The 16369-nt window shown below is 36.4% G+C and overlaps 2 protein-coding genes across 5 annotated transcripts; one reads left to right on the top strand and one right to left on the bottom strand.

Annotated features, from left to right (window-relative positions):
• Window positions 1–2403: 2403 nt before the first annotated feature.
• LOC121754180 (katanin p80 WD40 repeat-containing subunit B1 homolog KTN80.4-like) lies at window positions 2404–12924 on the top strand. 4 transcript variants are annotated; one of them, XM_042149538.1, is made up of 18 exons: window positions 2404–2997; window positions 3821–3951; window positions 4284–4401; window positions 4511–4737; window positions 5120–5222; window positions 6904–6974; window positions 7132–7206; window positions 7306–7449; window positions 7547–7757; window positions 7868–8377; window positions 9023–9082; window positions 9195–9295; window positions 10155–10280; window positions 10797–10871; window positions 10986–11098; window positions 11907–12023; window positions 12157–12225; window positions 12292–12924. In XM_042149538.1, the coding sequence occupies exons 1-18, from the start codon at window positions 2964–2966 to the stop codon at window positions 12353–12355; spliced, it is 2349 nt and encodes a 782-aa protein (XP_042005472.1). In that variant the 5' UTR covers window positions 2404–2963; the 3' UTR covers window positions 12356–12924. The 4 variants fall into 4 exon arrangements, with proteins under 4 accessions (XP_042005472.1, XP_042005471.1, XP_042005470.1 ...); XM_042149537.1 differs by having other exon boundaries at window positions 3821–3931; window positions 4294–4401; window positions 12157–12924; XM_042149536.1 differs by having other exon boundaries at window positions 9198–9295; window positions 12157–12924.
• A 304-nt stretch (window positions 12925–13228) lies between these two features.
• On the bottom strand, window positions 13229–15759 carry LOC121754182 (alpha-galactosidase 1-like). The gene is made up of 14 exons (XM_042149539.1): window positions 15490–15759; window positions 15341–15399; window positions 15196–15252; window positions 15063–15097; window positions 14888–14991; window positions 14724–14799; window positions 14553–14611; window positions 14401–14466; window positions 14240–14323; window positions 14100–14164; window positions 13947–14029; window positions 13771–13861; window positions 13646–13695; window positions 13229–13576 (listed from the first exon to the last, which is right to left on the bottom strand). Exons 1-14 carry the CDS (start codon window positions 15615–15617, stop codon window positions 13340–13342), a joined length of 1194 nt encoding a protein of 397 aa, XP_042005473.1. The 5' UTR covers window positions 15618–15759; the 3' UTR covers window positions 13229–13339.
• Window positions 15760–16369: the final 610 nt, after the last annotated feature.

The raw sequence follows: 16369 nt of genomic DNA, 5'->3' as shown, positions 1-16369 counted from the left end.
TAAATTTTGTATTTTCCTCATTTTTAGCACTCAGCACACATTTTTCCTATATTTATATAATTTCTTTTAAGATATATGATATGCATCTTAAATTAAAGATTATAAACTTTTAGTTTCATAGTACAGATATGTAAAAATAAAATTAATATAAATAAATTATGAGCATTTAAAGTTTAAATTTATTAAATTACTTTATATTTCTTGAGAAGGCAAACGTGTTATAATTTTTTTATTTTCTTTTTCTGTACATATTTTGCTACTCCATTTTACTTATTTCTTAATTGTAGTGATAAAATTTAAATGTATTGAATAATGTATTCTTATTACCACTGATGTGTATTTTTCGAGCTTTTATATCAATGAACTAATAACACACAAGCTTAATAAATTAGCTCTAAAATTACAACCTTTCTACAAGAGTACAAATGTAGTTGGAGTAAAAGAGTGTCGAACCACAGAGAGGCGTAGGTTATTTAATTTGAGATTGATAAAATAAAATATGATTAAGAGATGATAAAACACAAAGATAAATAAAATACAAAATTTAGAAAATAGGATAAGAAGAAAGCATTGCTTCTATATGTCTCGGGCATATGAATTGGGATACTTCGATGGATTACTACGATCAAGACTATGCTTAAGAGGATTAAGTTTGTTTTACGCTCCCTATCCGTTGAACACTTCAAGGGAATTGTATACATAGGATAAGCTGAACGCGTCTCCAAAGTTCTATTCACTAACCTATCACCACTACTAGGTCGCGTAGCAAGCTTTAGATTAGTTTCTACAATTGTCAAACATGATAATTAATTCATAAATTAACTCAATGGCCGCACGGAAGCGCAACAGACACCAAACCAAATTTACAAATAAAAACTATCGATCCACTCGAGACTATCTCTCTGAACAAGTATCAAATCTCGAGTTCCTTGCATATGAGTAACAGCCAAAATCTATGCTAAAGAGGCAATAGAATAATGGCTACAAAGTTCTACCTATCCAGACGTCTCAAGATTAGTAGAATAATTAAACAATTCATAAACAAGAATCACACATCATCAAAGTATCCACAATTCACCCTACAACATATTCGGAGCAACGAAGGAAATCTAGCCAAACATACTAAAATGAATTACACCAAAAGAACCGTGAACCGTGAACTCCATGGTGTTCTCCAACTCTAGATGATGGTTGATCTCCCCCCGAGATGGAGTTTGGATCGTTCCTTCCTCTTCTCTCCTCTTGCTTCTTCTCCCAGATCCTCTGTCCCAAAACGTCACAACCTCAAGTCAAGTCGTACTCCCTTTTTTTATTCCTCAAAAACTGCCGCAAGAAACTGCAGAATTGTAGTTAGAATTCATAACGCCCGATCGGGCGAGATTGGGAGAGAAAATCGCCCGACCAGGCGAAGCATTCTGGACACCTCGTGGATTTCACCCGACCGGGTGTTTGTTTTGGGCTCCGCATGCTTTATAGATTTCACCCGACCGGGTTTTTGAATCTGGAAATTCACCCAGCCGGGTGTAAGTTCTGGAATCCTCCAACATGCATTTCCGGCGAACTTCTAGCTTCCAACCCTCCTAAACTTCAATAAAAGCACAACTTGATAAGTTATAATTAACATAAAAATGTGTAGTCTAAGGGGAAAAATATAGGAAATATGCTTCGCATCAACTACTACTCCCTCCGTCCCACTTAAGATGACACGTTTTTCTTTTTAGTTTGTCCAAACTAAGATGACACATTTCATTTTTTTGGAAACTTTCTCTTTCCAATTAATACACCCAACAACTTTTTCTCACTCCTATTAAAATATTCATCTTTCTTTCTCTCTATTTCAATATTTACCCCTACCTTTTCTCTCTCCAATTAAACACATTAACCAATAACTCTTAAAATCCCGTGCCGGTCAAGAAATGTGTCATCTTAGCCGGGACGGAGGGAGTAGTATTTAAAATTGTTTAGGCCGGGACGGAGGGAGTAGTATTTAAAATTGTTTAGGTTCATCTCAGTAAATTTTCAAACCAATATAGACTGGCCGGCCGGCCCTGTGCATGTGGTCAAACTTGACAAAATCCAATCCAACCATATTCAAATTTTGGAAAGCAATAACTGTTATATAATTAAAATAATAATTTTTGTTTAGATCAATACAAGAATTGTCACTTAATTGTTTCATTTAAGATACAAATAGGTTTTTTTATACAGATAATTCGCAATTTTTTTATATAGTAAAAGTAATAATAGTAATATTAGGAAAAGGCTTAAAATATGTATATTCATCATTTAATTTTTTACTTATGTAGTAGGACTATGTTTTAATAATTTGAGTTTGACACATAATAAATGATGAGATTTAATAATTGCGAATGCTTTTCGATTTAAAAAATGGAGTAGAAAAATAGCATCTAAATCTCTTTGGTTGGTTCACCGTTCAAACTTCAAATCCCCAAACCAAAAAATTCACCACACTCCCCTCTCTCATTTCAAATTTATTCCACTGCAAACACTTTGAAAGCGATCTTCCATTGCTGAAGCTGCGAGGTTTCAATCCACAGTAATCACCAAGCTGAGATCCGGAAAACTGCCCCTCTCTCCCAAACACGCACACACAGACAGAGTGTAATTGTTTTGGGGACTGGAGGTACATTGTATCTCTGCGGCGGACACTTTGCATATATCCCTCAAATTGTTTGTTTTCTTCTATTCCACTGCTCGAATCACGGTTTTCAGTTGTATTTTTCGTCCCCACACATACGGAAGAGGAAGTCGAATTGGAAACTGACTCAGTCATTTCGTCGAACACGACATGAGCAATTAAATTCACGCTTTATTGGATGGTTGCGGATGTGGTCTGGCGTTTTTCTCCTGGGATCTGCCGCACTGTCTCCGAATTTCGCCGGTGAGGCGGAGGTTGTGCTAGGGTTTTTTCGCATTTTGGTTTCCACTTTCAAAGTTAGGAAATGGCGACCACCACCAAACGTGCTTACAAGCTACGTATCCTTTCTGCGAAGTTTAAAAGTTCATTTCCTTCTTTCCTGTTACCTTACAGAGTAATATATATGGAATTTGAGTAAGAAAACAGAAATGCAGTGCTCTACAGCATTAGTTGATTGGATCTTTTGTGCTATTCCGAATGTTTTCGTATTCTTTGCTTTTCCATACTTGGCTGCGTTTTTTTTGAGAACGATAAAAGATCACATTCAAGATTCGTGCAAAATCTCCAGAATGTTAGCTTATAATACTGCCGCATCTTCACTGTGTTTCTTATTATCTATCTATTTACATGTTTGATACTCAGGATTAGGTGAAACTGGCATAATACTGATATGGTGTTAAATGTAGAATAAAATGGAATAAATTCTGTGAGTTAAGACTTGATTGACCTTATGTCACTTTTCAAAAGACCTGTGTCTATATCTCCCATCACATGTAAAGGTTTATGTGAAATCAATCATGTGATAGTCATCTGACTAGTGGAGATTTAGTGGATCATGGTATAAGTTATGCTGTTTGATGTCAAGCTTACAGAGTTTACTGCACTTGAGCATTAATTTTGGAACTATTTCATTTTTTCATTAAAAATAAAGAAGCATTTGACGGTGTACTTTATGCTCAACAAGTTTGATAACTCTAATTGTAATGAGCTTTATCTTAACTTCAGGCTCTTTCCTAAAAGAGCAAAATCATTTTCAAGGAGTCATTGTCATAAACCACATATGACCTTGTCATTTCTCCAGATACTGCATAAATCATTAAGATGAAGTTAAAAAAGTAAGCTAAATTTTTGTTTGAATGCCTTAACAACAACTTGTCGCAGAGGAATTTGTAGCTCATTCTTTAAGTGTAAACTGCCTAAAGATTGGAAGGAAATCATCAAGGGTTCTTGTGACTGGAGGGGAAGATCACAAGGTCAATCTCTGGGCTATTGGTAAGCCCAATGCCATACTGGTCAGTTCAACTTTCAGTTTTGCTATTTATTTATTTATTTATTTATTTTTCTTCTTCTTGCCTCTTTGAATGAGCTAGACAAGATTGGTAATTCTCTCATATCCCAAGTGAGCCTTGTCAGAGTTGTAGCTGCAATATCTTGCAGGCCTTTTGGGGATGGGCCTAGGGTCTAGGATTGTATTTATTTAATGGAAGATTCCTTTTTCAGTTTAAATTCTGAAATTTAGCACAACATTCTCTTGTAAAAAATGGGGTGTTTCAGTTTTAATTGCTGCTGTTGCATAGGTCCTATGTCTTTACATGATTGCTGATCTGAACTTCCATTGCTTTAGAGTTTGTCAGGCCATTCCAGTGGAGTAGATTCAGTTAGCTTTGATTCATCGGAGGTTTTGGTTGCTGCTGGAGCAGCTAGTGGTACCGTTAAGCTTTGGGATTTGCTGGAGGCTAAGAGTAAGCTTTCGAATAGACTACTGTCCAATTTATTAACATAGTTAAACAACCATGGGAAACCATTGACTTTCCTCTATTAATCTGTTTGACTTTTTCATATCTCCTATAGTCATACGCACCCTCACTGGTCACCGCTCCAATTGCATATCCTTGGACTTTCATCCTTTTGGAGAGTTCTTTGCATCTGGTTCCCTGGACACAAATCTCAAAATATGGGATATCAGAAGGAAGGGGTGTATACACACTTACAAGGGTCATACTCGCGGAGTTAACGCGATTAGGTTTACTCCCGACGGGCGGTGGGTTGTTTCTGGTGGAGAGGACAACACTGTGAAGGTCAATATCTTTCATTTCATTTTAAACCCTTAATACTTCCACCCTTCTCTTTGTAGTTGATCTAGCATAGAACTCAAACATCTTGTTTCTTCTTTTATCATGTTAATATTTAAATAATACTATCATGTTATTGCTGTCTTGTTTTGCTTTCTGTTTTTGAAACTGAAGTTATCAACACATGCATCAATTAAATGGTTTCTATGTGTGAAGACGATCATTATCTATTTTCAAATTAATTACTTTTACTAAATTTTATTTCCATTTTTGATCTTTTTTTGTGACATTCTAATATTAAAGCCTTAAGAGTTTTTGTGCTGCAATACTGCACTTTGTACAAAATTTAGCTCATTCACTCTAATTATTTTCTGGTTCTACAATGCAGCTATGGGATTTAACTGCTGGAAAGCTTTTGCATGATTTTAAATGTCATGAAGGCCAAGTTCAATCCATCGATTTCCATCCGCATGAGTTTTTGCTGGCAACAGGTGTCTTTGCATTGTTACATTTGCTAAACTTTTGTGGTCATAACTCATAAGATTTCTTCAATGTCTTGATATTCTCATATGCTATAATGGATGGAACAAGTGCAAAGACTGCCCCTTTAAGCCCTCTAGAATCTAGACTCCAGAGAATGAAAAACCCGATTACTAAGAATGTAGCAATATTGATAGTCCAACCTGCAACTGATTCTATGATTCTATCAAGTTTATGTATCATTTTCTTGTTTCTGTTGTGAGCTTTATGTGCAATATTTCAGGTGAACCATCATTAGCATTTTGTTTAGGATAAGCAAAATTAATGGAGTGAAAACTAATATAAGTATCTCATAGAAAGTTACTCCCTCCGTCACACTCAAGATGTCAATATTTTTGAGTGGCGCGGGATTTTAGAATGTTAAACGTTATATGTAAATAGTCATTGATATACTCGTCTATAGTTTTTGCAAGTCATTGTGGTTTCATAATGTTTCTTGCTGTGATTCTTCAGAATGTTATGGTAATGCATTATGCATGTTTGGGTAGTGGTAGTGGATCTCCTGTATACTTTCATCTACCCCCAGTGTCCTCCGAGAGAATGATCATATTTGATTAATTTTTATTGTCAGTATCTAACTGAAGAAAGAAACAAATGATATAGAACTGAGAATCTAGAAATAAAAAGAGGACACATGTATTCAGATGGCATTAGGATTTGCATATTGCAAAATGTTTTATTTGCTGTACACAATGCTGGGATAGCTCCTAAGCACAATCCAATTGTTTAGTTAGCTGGTTTGTGCATCCTTTTTCTTTGAGAAACATAAAATTTTATTTAAATTAAAGTAAAAAGTGGATATCCATTTGTAATACATTGCTGTCAAGCAACTAATCTAAGAAAACAACCATGAGAAGACTCAGTCCTTGTAACTTTGAAGTACTGAAACCTTCCAAGTGGATGTAAACAAAGGTATAGGAAGGGTAGGAATGTTCAGGGAATTTTTTTTAGGAAGAAATGATGAGTAAAGACACCGGATGAATCTCATATACACTTCTTGCATTGTAAAGAAAAAAGAACATCCCAAGAAATGGTAGGATTACAAGAGGAAATAACAAGGGGAGATGCTAAAGAGGCAATAGCTTTGTGATGCCTAGAAGAGGTGTGGTAAAATGATGGAACCAAGTAGCAATTACATTATTATAGACACATACATCTTCCCAAAAGACTGCACTTGAAGTCCACTTCTTGGTTTGACCTTAATCCTTGATGGAATCATGGATGAACTCTGGGTACACATTTCCACAGGTTTATTAAGGTGATTATAAGGCAAGATTACTGTCACTCTTATAAATTACGTTTCACGCCACTACATTGAAACTTTAAAGTATTTATAGTGGTTTGCATTAGGGTTCGATTTGTGGTTCTGGCCTTCTGCATTCCTAACCAGAATGTACTCTAATATTTATTGAATGAAAAAAGTTGGAATTTGTTTTATTGCTTTACTTTTTAGTTGTATTATGCTATGGCAGTCTGTGCACTTAGAGTGGTCGAGCTTTTCTTAGTTTTGATCAACATCTGCATTTTCTTATCTATATTTCGCCATACATGCTGCAATCGTACATGGTTAACTAAACTTTTTACTCTTGAGTTTTTCCATTGAATATCTTTATGGTTACTAAACTCTGGCAGGCTCAGCTGACAAAACTGTAAAATTCTGGGACCTTGAAACTTTTGAGCTGATTGGATCAACTGCACCTGAGGTTTTTGAATTTACAATCACCGTTTCATCTCTCAATTTTTCTTTGCAGCTTATCTACTGACTACTTATCTTCCCTATCTTTTGCTCTGTAACTTAGACCAGACATTATTATTCTTGATTGAGCTTTGAGTTATTATTGTTTAATTGTTCAAATCTAGACCTCCGGAGTACGCTGTATGACCTTCAATCCTGATGGGAGAACACTGCTTTGCGGCTTGCATGAGAATTTGAAAGTAAGATCTTGATGTTTTACTTATTTCCAAGGTGTATTATGCTTCTGTCTGGCGCATCTAATATTTTTTTGTTCATTTTCTTTTCTTTCTTGGTTGTAGGTTTTCTCATGGGAACCAATAAGAAGTCATGATACTGTAGATGTGGGGTGGTCTAAATTATCAGACATGAATGTCCATGAAGGAAAGCTTCTAGGATGTTCTTATAACCAGAGTTGTGTTGGAGTTTGGGTTGTAGACATTTCGGTATGAGTAACAAAGTCATAGTTTATATTATTCATTAAACCTTATCTTGTTTGATGGCCAAACTCCTGAGTGTTACTCTCTCTTGTGATGATGCCAGCGGACTGAATCATATGCAATTGGCAAAACTGCTCGAATAACTGGTGATACTGATGCAAAATCGAATTCTAGTGGTTCATCAGAGGATAATGTGAAGGCCAATTTGGGCAGGCTTTCTATTCCAAATAATGCTGATCCTGTGAAGGAAACCAGATCTCTCACGAGGCTCTCTGTCCCGCAGAATTCAGATAAGGATTCTAAATCAAGTGCATGTAAGCCATATATTGTGATCTGTAAACCCCCCCCCCCAAAAAAAAATAAAAATAAAAAAATAAAAAAATTTGTTTTGAGTTAACTAGATTTTTTTACCGACTGATTGAAGCTACTCTGAGCACTCCTCAAAAGTCAAATATCAGTGTTGTTCCAAAGACAATGCAGATCAATGCACCAGCAGTTTCCAGTGCAACAAATCCAAGGCGGCAAGCTGCAAAGCCCCAATCAGTAGCGAATATCTTATTCAACAGATCTGATGTAATGCCTGTGATTGTGCCAAGAAATAATCCTAGAGCTGAGCAAGTTACAGAATTTAGAAAAGAAGATGATCCAGTTAAGGCTGTACCTTTACATTTACAGTCCAAAACTTCTGATGTTCGTAAAATTATGAACACCAGAGATGTTTTGGAGAGAACAAATGTTCCTACTCAGTCTGATAATGAGCCCTCAAAGTCTATGGATTCGAATGCCACGGATAAAACTTTTAGTACATCAGTTAAGAACTCAATAAGTGGACTTGTTGCAGACAGAAAAGCCAGAGATGATAAACCTATGATTTCAAGAAGAGTTGATACAAATGCTGCTATTGATACCTTCGCGAGATATGAACACGAAAGTTGTATGTGTTTCTTTCTCATTTTGTTTCTTATCATTTTGATTGTTTTCTACATTCTTGTCTTATTGTACCTTTTCTGGAGTAGCATGTCCTCCTGTAGCTAGGATTTTAGTGAACTCTATGTGGAAGTTTAGTGAGATGAGAATAAGTTTTAAGACTAGATTTACGTAGAAGCAAGTCAGCAACACTGGTAGAGTGGTTCACATATTATAAGAATTATATTGATTCCTTGGATAAAATGAATTATGGTGAAGGAGGCCTATTTTGGTGGGTTTATAGATGTTCCACATGCAGTAGCTAAATTATGTATTTCTGAAACTGTTGGATAAGAATCTGCTATCATTTGCAAAATCTAAAACCTCTTAAGCATTTTGCGTAATCTGACACACAGCTCTAGTTTGAGAGGCTATGTTTTTAACTGCAGTAATGTCTCAAATTGAAGCTGATCTATAATTGTAGCTGAAGAAAAACCATTTTAATCAGTCCAGTGCTTTTATGTCAACTTTTAGCGCAGTAATTAAGATTCAGTGGTTGAAAATAAGAAATGGATCTGATTTGCCTTTATGGTATACGTTGAAGAAACTTCTTCAAGGAGTCTGTGCCTTCCTAATGTTCTTGGCTACAAATGATATAGCTTTTTGATTACAGATGAATTTCGAGGAAATAATACGAATGCGGAGGCATCTCATGTAGAAGGTCAAAGAGGAGGTATAACTACGTTACTACAGTATGTAGTGTGTGCTTTACTAACAGCTTGATAATACTTATATATCAAGGTTCTGCAGCATTATGAACACTAACTCATTACCCTATGTAAAACTAGGTAGAACACATCTGATTCTCTCTAACTGGGAACAGAAAGGAAGAAATTCTTACCGCCCTGGTCCTGCTTCTGGAAATATCTCTGGGAGATTAAATGCTGTAAGTACACTCACTTTTCCTGTGGATCTTTGGCACCCATATGGTTTTTTTTTTCAAAAATTTGTTTATAACCAAGAACACTTATTCTCTTTATATGATCTGGATCTTGATAGGAGGCAGAAGCTGTGTTTTGCTTTGTTGCTTTCTTTATAAGAATTGGGAGCTAATTGACATTCAGACATTTTTGCTGATCAGTTTCCCAATTACCTAAATATATTGATATTCTGCTAATTTAAACTGGTTTTGGTCCCACACGTTAATATTACCATGTTGTCAATGTTTAATTTCACAGCTTGTAATCTCGGTCTCCTGAAACTGTGATCACCATCTATTTTATGGTACCTTAGTTTTTGCAGAAGCACTGAGTCACTGACCTGAAGTCTCACTTTTCATGCTTGACATGTACAATCTGGGGCTATGCGTAACATTTTTAACCATAAAAACTCTTGAAAGAACTTCCTTAGTCTATCTAGGTTCAGCTCTTGATGGCTTTGTACAGACTTCTGTAGTTCACTCTCTTAATATACTCCCTCCGTCCTTAAAAAATAGACAAACTTGTAAATGACACGAGTTTTTATGTCCAATTGGTAAAGTAAGAGAGAGATGAGAAAAAGTAAGAGAGAGAGAGGGAAAAGGTAGTGGAAGTAGTGTTAGTGGATTGGGGGGTCCACATTATTACTGGTGTGTAATTGGTTTAAAACTTACCATATTTAGACTTGATCTAATTTTGGGGGACGGCCCAAAATGGTAAAGCTAGTCTGTTTTTTGAGGACGGAGGGAGTATTACATAAGCAGCTTGAGATGCTTACTTATCAAGAGTTTCTGTAATAGACTGTGACATTTACATCTTCCATGACAGAGAAGTTATCCTTCACCTGATGAAAACGAGTCGGTCTCTGCCAGCGATGAAGATACTATTGCTGATTTAATAGAACGACATGATCAGTTTGTTGGCTCAATGAGGTCTCGATTAGGAAAACTGCAGGTATTTTGTTGCATTATTATCTTACTGTTAATTTTAGGCCTCATAATACTGCTGCATTTCCTAATTGTTTCAAGTAGAGAGTTCCCATATTTTTTTATTAGTGTTATATGACTATGGAATATAATATGCTTGTTCATAATATATGATCAGACGCAATCTGTGAGGCTGTTAAGCTGTCACATTATACTAAACCTCATAGAACCATATATAAAGAAATGGTAATTTTTAGTCCTCTAGAAGCACACGTGATATCTCAGTGGTTAGCACATTGATTACTTCCTGATTTTTCTGCAAAAGAGTACCTTGCATGGCTTCTAGCAACTTAGGTCACTCATTATGCACTATTTCAGCTCAAGGCTTAAACTTTTTTGAATCATCTGCTTGAGATAACCTCCCATAGACTGTGCCACTGTTTATAGTAATGCATATATACTACCTTGTCTTGTTGAGATTATTGTAGATTAGCAGTGCAAGTTCTATATAATTGTTAATTATGCTTGGTTTTCTTCATCCCAGGTTGTCCTTAACTACTGGCAGAGACATGATATTAGAGGGGCTCTTAGTGCAATAAGCAAAATGGGTGACCAAAGTGTGAGTATACTTCCATCTATGATTGTGGGATGAATAATGCGACTTTTTGGCTGTTATGCAATTGGCAGATTACTCATATTTTTTCTCTTTCTAATCCCTCTCCTTGTGTTGCAGGTGCTTGCTGATGTCATGAGCCTTTTGGCAGAAAAAACTGATGCTGTTACATTAGATATTTGTTCATGTCTTTTGCCACTCCTGACGGCACTCGTGGAAAGTGATATGGACAGGTGAGCAAATCCACATTAACTTTTAGCACTCTGACATCATCTTAATCTTCTTCTTCTCTAATGCTCTGACTTTGAAGTAATATACCTCAAAGAGTATCAGTAACTGAGTTCTGTTGTTTGTTGAAATGACAGAAAATAATTAAATAAAGTAATACTCTTTCCATCCCATAAAAATAGCACATCTTGAAACAGCAAGGGTTCTTATACACAATTGGTAAAGTAAAAGAGAGGAGAAAAAGGTAGCGGAAGTAGTGTTAGTGGATTGTGGGTCGACATTAGTAATAGAGTTTAGTTGTTTAAAACTTTTGAAACTCAAGATTAATTATTTGAGCAATTAGAAGATCATAATATTTCTCTTTATTTATATTATGATTTTATTGATTTAATTTTGGAGTGATTTCTTCTTTCTCATTTACCACCTCTACCTTACCTCACGGCTTATACTAATCGAAGCTCACTTTTATGTGAAATTCAGAAGTGTAGTGTGCTTAATGTATTTTATCCTTAGCCAAACCACATTATGTCATTTTGTTCTTCTGTCCCTTCATTTATTTGTATAAATAAGAAAATTATTTATTTATTTATTATGATATGTCCATCTGACTAGCAGAAAAAATACTAACCTATGGCTTAAAAACTTTATTCCGTACTGTTAATAAGAGATAAATTTCTAGGCTCTGTTACACTTGGGCTACAAGGTTATGATGACATTTCTTGAAAATTTTATCTTGATACAGTTGTTCTTGTGAATAAGAACATAGACTCCTGCGAGTGGTCTTGTTAAAACTGACAACTTTTAATCCTGTAGGCATCAAGATATTGCGTTGGATATGCTCATAAAATTGGTGAGAGCATTTGGTTCCGTGATTTACTCTTCACTGTCGGCGCATGCATCTGTTGGTGTAGACATCGAGGCAGAGCAAAGGTCTGGGTGTTTCTTCTTCACAACTCCCTTTAACTTATTCTTGCAAATTACTGTTCCATTGCTACTATTATTTGCATAAATAATTGTGATTATTATCTTAAAACTATCTTACGGTTGCTTTATTTGGCTTAAGGATTGAGCGCTGCAATCTCTGCTATGTGGAACTTGAGAAATTAAAATGTTCCCTTCCTGCTCTTTCAAGGTATTTTTACTTAAAATACGGCTTCCAGTTGGTGCAATATCCCAATTTCTATGTTTTGTTTTGCAGAAGAGGAGGCAATATCGCCAAGTCAGCACAGGAACTGAATCTGGCGCTGCAGGAAATTTCTTGAGTGTCTAATGTTCGCAACATATGAGCACTATACTGACAGGTGCAGACGGTATTGCTTCATGAGGACTGCAGATTCTGGATCCGTGGAAGTGCCGTCATTTGGTATGCTTGAAAGATGAAAATGCTGGCAACTCGTGTAAATTCGTGCTCAGTGGGATTACTGACCCGATTCTTTATCTTAACTTAAAGTTAGGCAATGGACAACCCTTGTGGCTGCCACTCAAAACAATTAGTGGCTGAAGCCGCCTCAGCAGTGGAAGCAGATGCGTTCTTACTGCTTTGCTTTGTTGTCTTAACCCAAATGTCAACTTGGTATTCTCAAGTGAAGTTGATGAATTGATTGTAGTTTAGAGAGATTTGTACAAACGTGATTCCTTCCTAAGGTAGTATGGTTCTTTGTTATGGAATGAGGTATGCTCCAGTTGAAGGGCACATACCAAGTTTTCTTTTTATGATGTAAGAGTGTTTTGTGACATCTAGTTTGGCGGTTACCACTGAGAAAGATCTGCTGTTTCCCCGAGCAATAACCTTTACCAATCTTCTATATATATAGTGCTTTATTGGCCTATATTTTGTTTTGTTTTGTTCTGTTCTGTTTTGCCTCAGCAGCTCAGGTGTGTAACATTGCTGTGTATCCCTTAAATATACGAAGAGATGTTATATGAATTTCATGGGTTGTTTTTCTCATCTGCTGTGTTTTTTTAACAAAGCAGAGGATCGGATCCCTTCCCGTGACCTTGGTTCAGAAAATAAATGTAGTTCAACATTCATACTAATTAAGTTCACATTTTCTTGTACGATGTTGTGTGTTTGAGTTAGGATTTGTTGTTTTCTTATATCCTAAGATTAATAAACTAGGTGAACAAAGTAAATATAGTGATCCAACATGCCAAATGAATTACTGGTTTCAACAAATGTTTCTGGAAAGCCCTTATTCAAAGCGCCTCACACACAAATGGCATACGTTATTTAAGATATCCATCCCTCAAGATATGGGCTTGAGTATGAACATCTTGCATGCATGAGAATCCACTGTTGCTGTCAACACATCCACAAATCTTTGCTTCAATGTCTTGTGCTGCCACAGGTCTCTTGCCATCACAGTGGTGCCTGGAGGGATACCGATGTCGTCCCAACGAGCAATCATCTCCCTATGCTGCTGTGGCCCCCGGTTCAGCAGCACCACCGCCACTCTGTACCCCGAAAGAGGCCCTGCCCACACCTATCAAACAAACAAATTTTACGAGCTTCCAAACACGCGTCTCGTTGCTGTATGTAAACAAGAATGTACCTCTAGATCTCCCTCCATTCTGACCTTCTTCCCTTGAACACCTAGCTTATCTGCAAACAATGGTACCATTCACATAAACTTGCCCAACAGAGAGTTGAGAACTAAGGTTAATGAATTATATTTACCTTGGTTTACGCCTATCACTTCCTTGTTTGCTATAATTTCCATTGTTTCTTTCGTCACGTTTCTCACATCACAACCAACAAGAAGCGGTGCCTAGGAATGATAGAGCAAGCATGAGACATCGGTATGGATAATATGGCCACGGAGAAAAAACTTATCTCTGGTTGAGAAAAAATACCTTGGAAATAGCCCATAGACTGAAATGGATTATGTACTCATCTTTGGTCATTCCTCCATTGCCAACCTCAAGCATGTCAGGATCTGTAGACAAGAAAGCCATTTCCATGTAAACATAATCTGTTGGTTGTGTATAGTGTATGTATGTACTAACCGTTCCAGCCACCCGGTCTGGCATATTCTGCATAGACCTCGTTCTGGTCTGCTCGAGAGATCATGCTGTAGGAGAATCAGAATATGTAAAGAACAGGCTAAGAAATGCAAAATATCAGAGAATCAAACAGACAATCATACCTATCCCAGTTATCAGCAATGTCGTTTGTGGTTCTCCAACTGTTTCCCATGCTTGCACCCCACAAGGCCGGGTGCATATCTCCCCTAGTTCAATAATAGGAGACTCTTAAGCTTTGCAAGGAAGCAGAACTGATATGATAGAAGAGATATAAGAAATGTACCATTCACACAGCGAGAAAAAGATAGGGCGGCCAGCGTTCATGAGAGCTCTTGTCATGACTGGATATCTACACAAGGACAACCAACAACATTCAGCAAGGAAGCAAAAGCACGCAAAAGATGACATATGCTATGTATGAAGTGCTTTTGTTACCTGACTGTTGGCTTTGATCCGTCATTGTTACAGTTATCATACTTTAGATAATCTATTCCCTGCAGGATATAGGAAATATAATCACATACATTTCTGTATACACAAGAAAGCTCAAAGAGCTCAACGTTCCACAGAAACCGCCTTAACAAACAACCAAATCGTGTTGTTTACCCATGAAGCAAAGGTTTTGGCATCATGCTCCTCATGCCCAAGTGAACCAGGCATTTTCTTGCTACAGGTGAAATAACTGCAGGAAATTGCATTTGCATCAGATCCACTTATATAACAACACACACACACACACACACAAATCATATTAACAAAATTGAAATTACCCAGCATCAGAGTATATCCCCAACTTAAGTCCCTTGCTATGGACGTAGTCGGCCAAAGCCTTAATACCCGAAGGAAATGTGGAATTTTTAGGCACTAGGCTACCCTGAAACACAATTCCCATTAAGTAACCAAGATAGCCACAGATCAGTAGAAAACACTGTATAAGTTGTGCACCTTTTCGTCTCGAGAGATTTCAGCCCAGCAATCATCTGAAGACACAGGTGTTACACAAAGTTTCTGAATCAGATAATTGAGCAGCAAAGAAAATGAGCCGTGAGAATATGAAACTCTGAACCTTAAAACCTACCGATGTTAACGAATTTATATCCGAGCTTTGCTAGGCCAGTCGAGACAAGAGCATCAGCTAATAGATAAACATAGAAGGTTACATTCCCTTAGTGTTAGAACAACGAAAAACAGCATGGAAGAACTATAAATCAAGAATCGCATACCGGTTTCTCTAATCATTTTCTCATCAATAAAACAGCCAAAATGGTTCCAACTATTCCATCTGACAAAGATAAACAAATTTATAGGCTAGTGCATGCAATGCTATTGCTATAACAGTTGAACATAATGCTTAACATTGTAGCTAGCTTACCCCATAGGGGGAGTAGCAGCGAGTCCATTAGCGAGGAGATTGCGTCTATCAGCACGAACGGTAAGAGTGATGGTTAGCAGAAGCAGCAAGCTTATCCACCATGCCTTAAGTGGAAGTGATGCCTCCATAGCTGAATCTTCCTACTGTTGTTTAACACACACTACACACACTCACACTAACACTAACACTGCAAGCTGTATAGATGCTGTGCTGACTATATAACTGAAACAATGCCATATGATACAAAACAACCTTTGACAATACCAAGAGAAATACAATACCATTTTCAAAAATTAAACAATAATTTATTCGTCTCTATCTCTTTGAGTTAGGCCCACCTTCTTCTTCATCACTCCTTTTTTGGAAAATTTGCTTTCATTAATTAAGTCAGTGTTCAAAACTTAAGTATTGTGATGATATTTTCAAAATTATTTAGCATATTAGTCAATTCATACAAGGTTACTAATCAAGGGAATTGAATTATTACTTTATTTTGGTATAATTTGGCTATCAATTAAACAGTAGTAATTCACAAAGATATCAAAAGTAAAGCCATGTCATTTATTGCATACTATTATTCTCTGTACATAGAATATTATACAATTCTTTTAAAGCTCCAAAATAAAATTTGATACACTTTTAAAAGCTAAATCTGTTGAATCACTAGATTAATTTCCTTTGCATAATAAAGTACTACCTTTTTTTTATAATGATACTTTTTCTTATAGTATTATTAAACTATGGGCACGAGGAAACCTCGTTTACTCTATACTTATTTAATTTTTTCAAAGTCGCTATATTCTTCGATATTGACAATAAACACAGTGCATTGATTTTTCAAAAAGACGAAAGAAGAAAAGTGATATTAAAATTGTCCAAT

Source organism: Salvia splendens, chromosome 11 (genome assembly GCF_004379255.2).
Source record: "Salvia splendens isolate huo1 chromosome 11, SspV2, whole genome shotgun sequence".
Lineage (NCBI taxonomy): Eukaryota > Viridiplantae > Streptophyta > Magnoliopsida > Lamiales > Lamiaceae > Salvia > Salvia splendens.
Note: the sequence above shows the minus strand (reverse complement) of the source record. Positions and strands in the feature narration are given on the sequence as shown.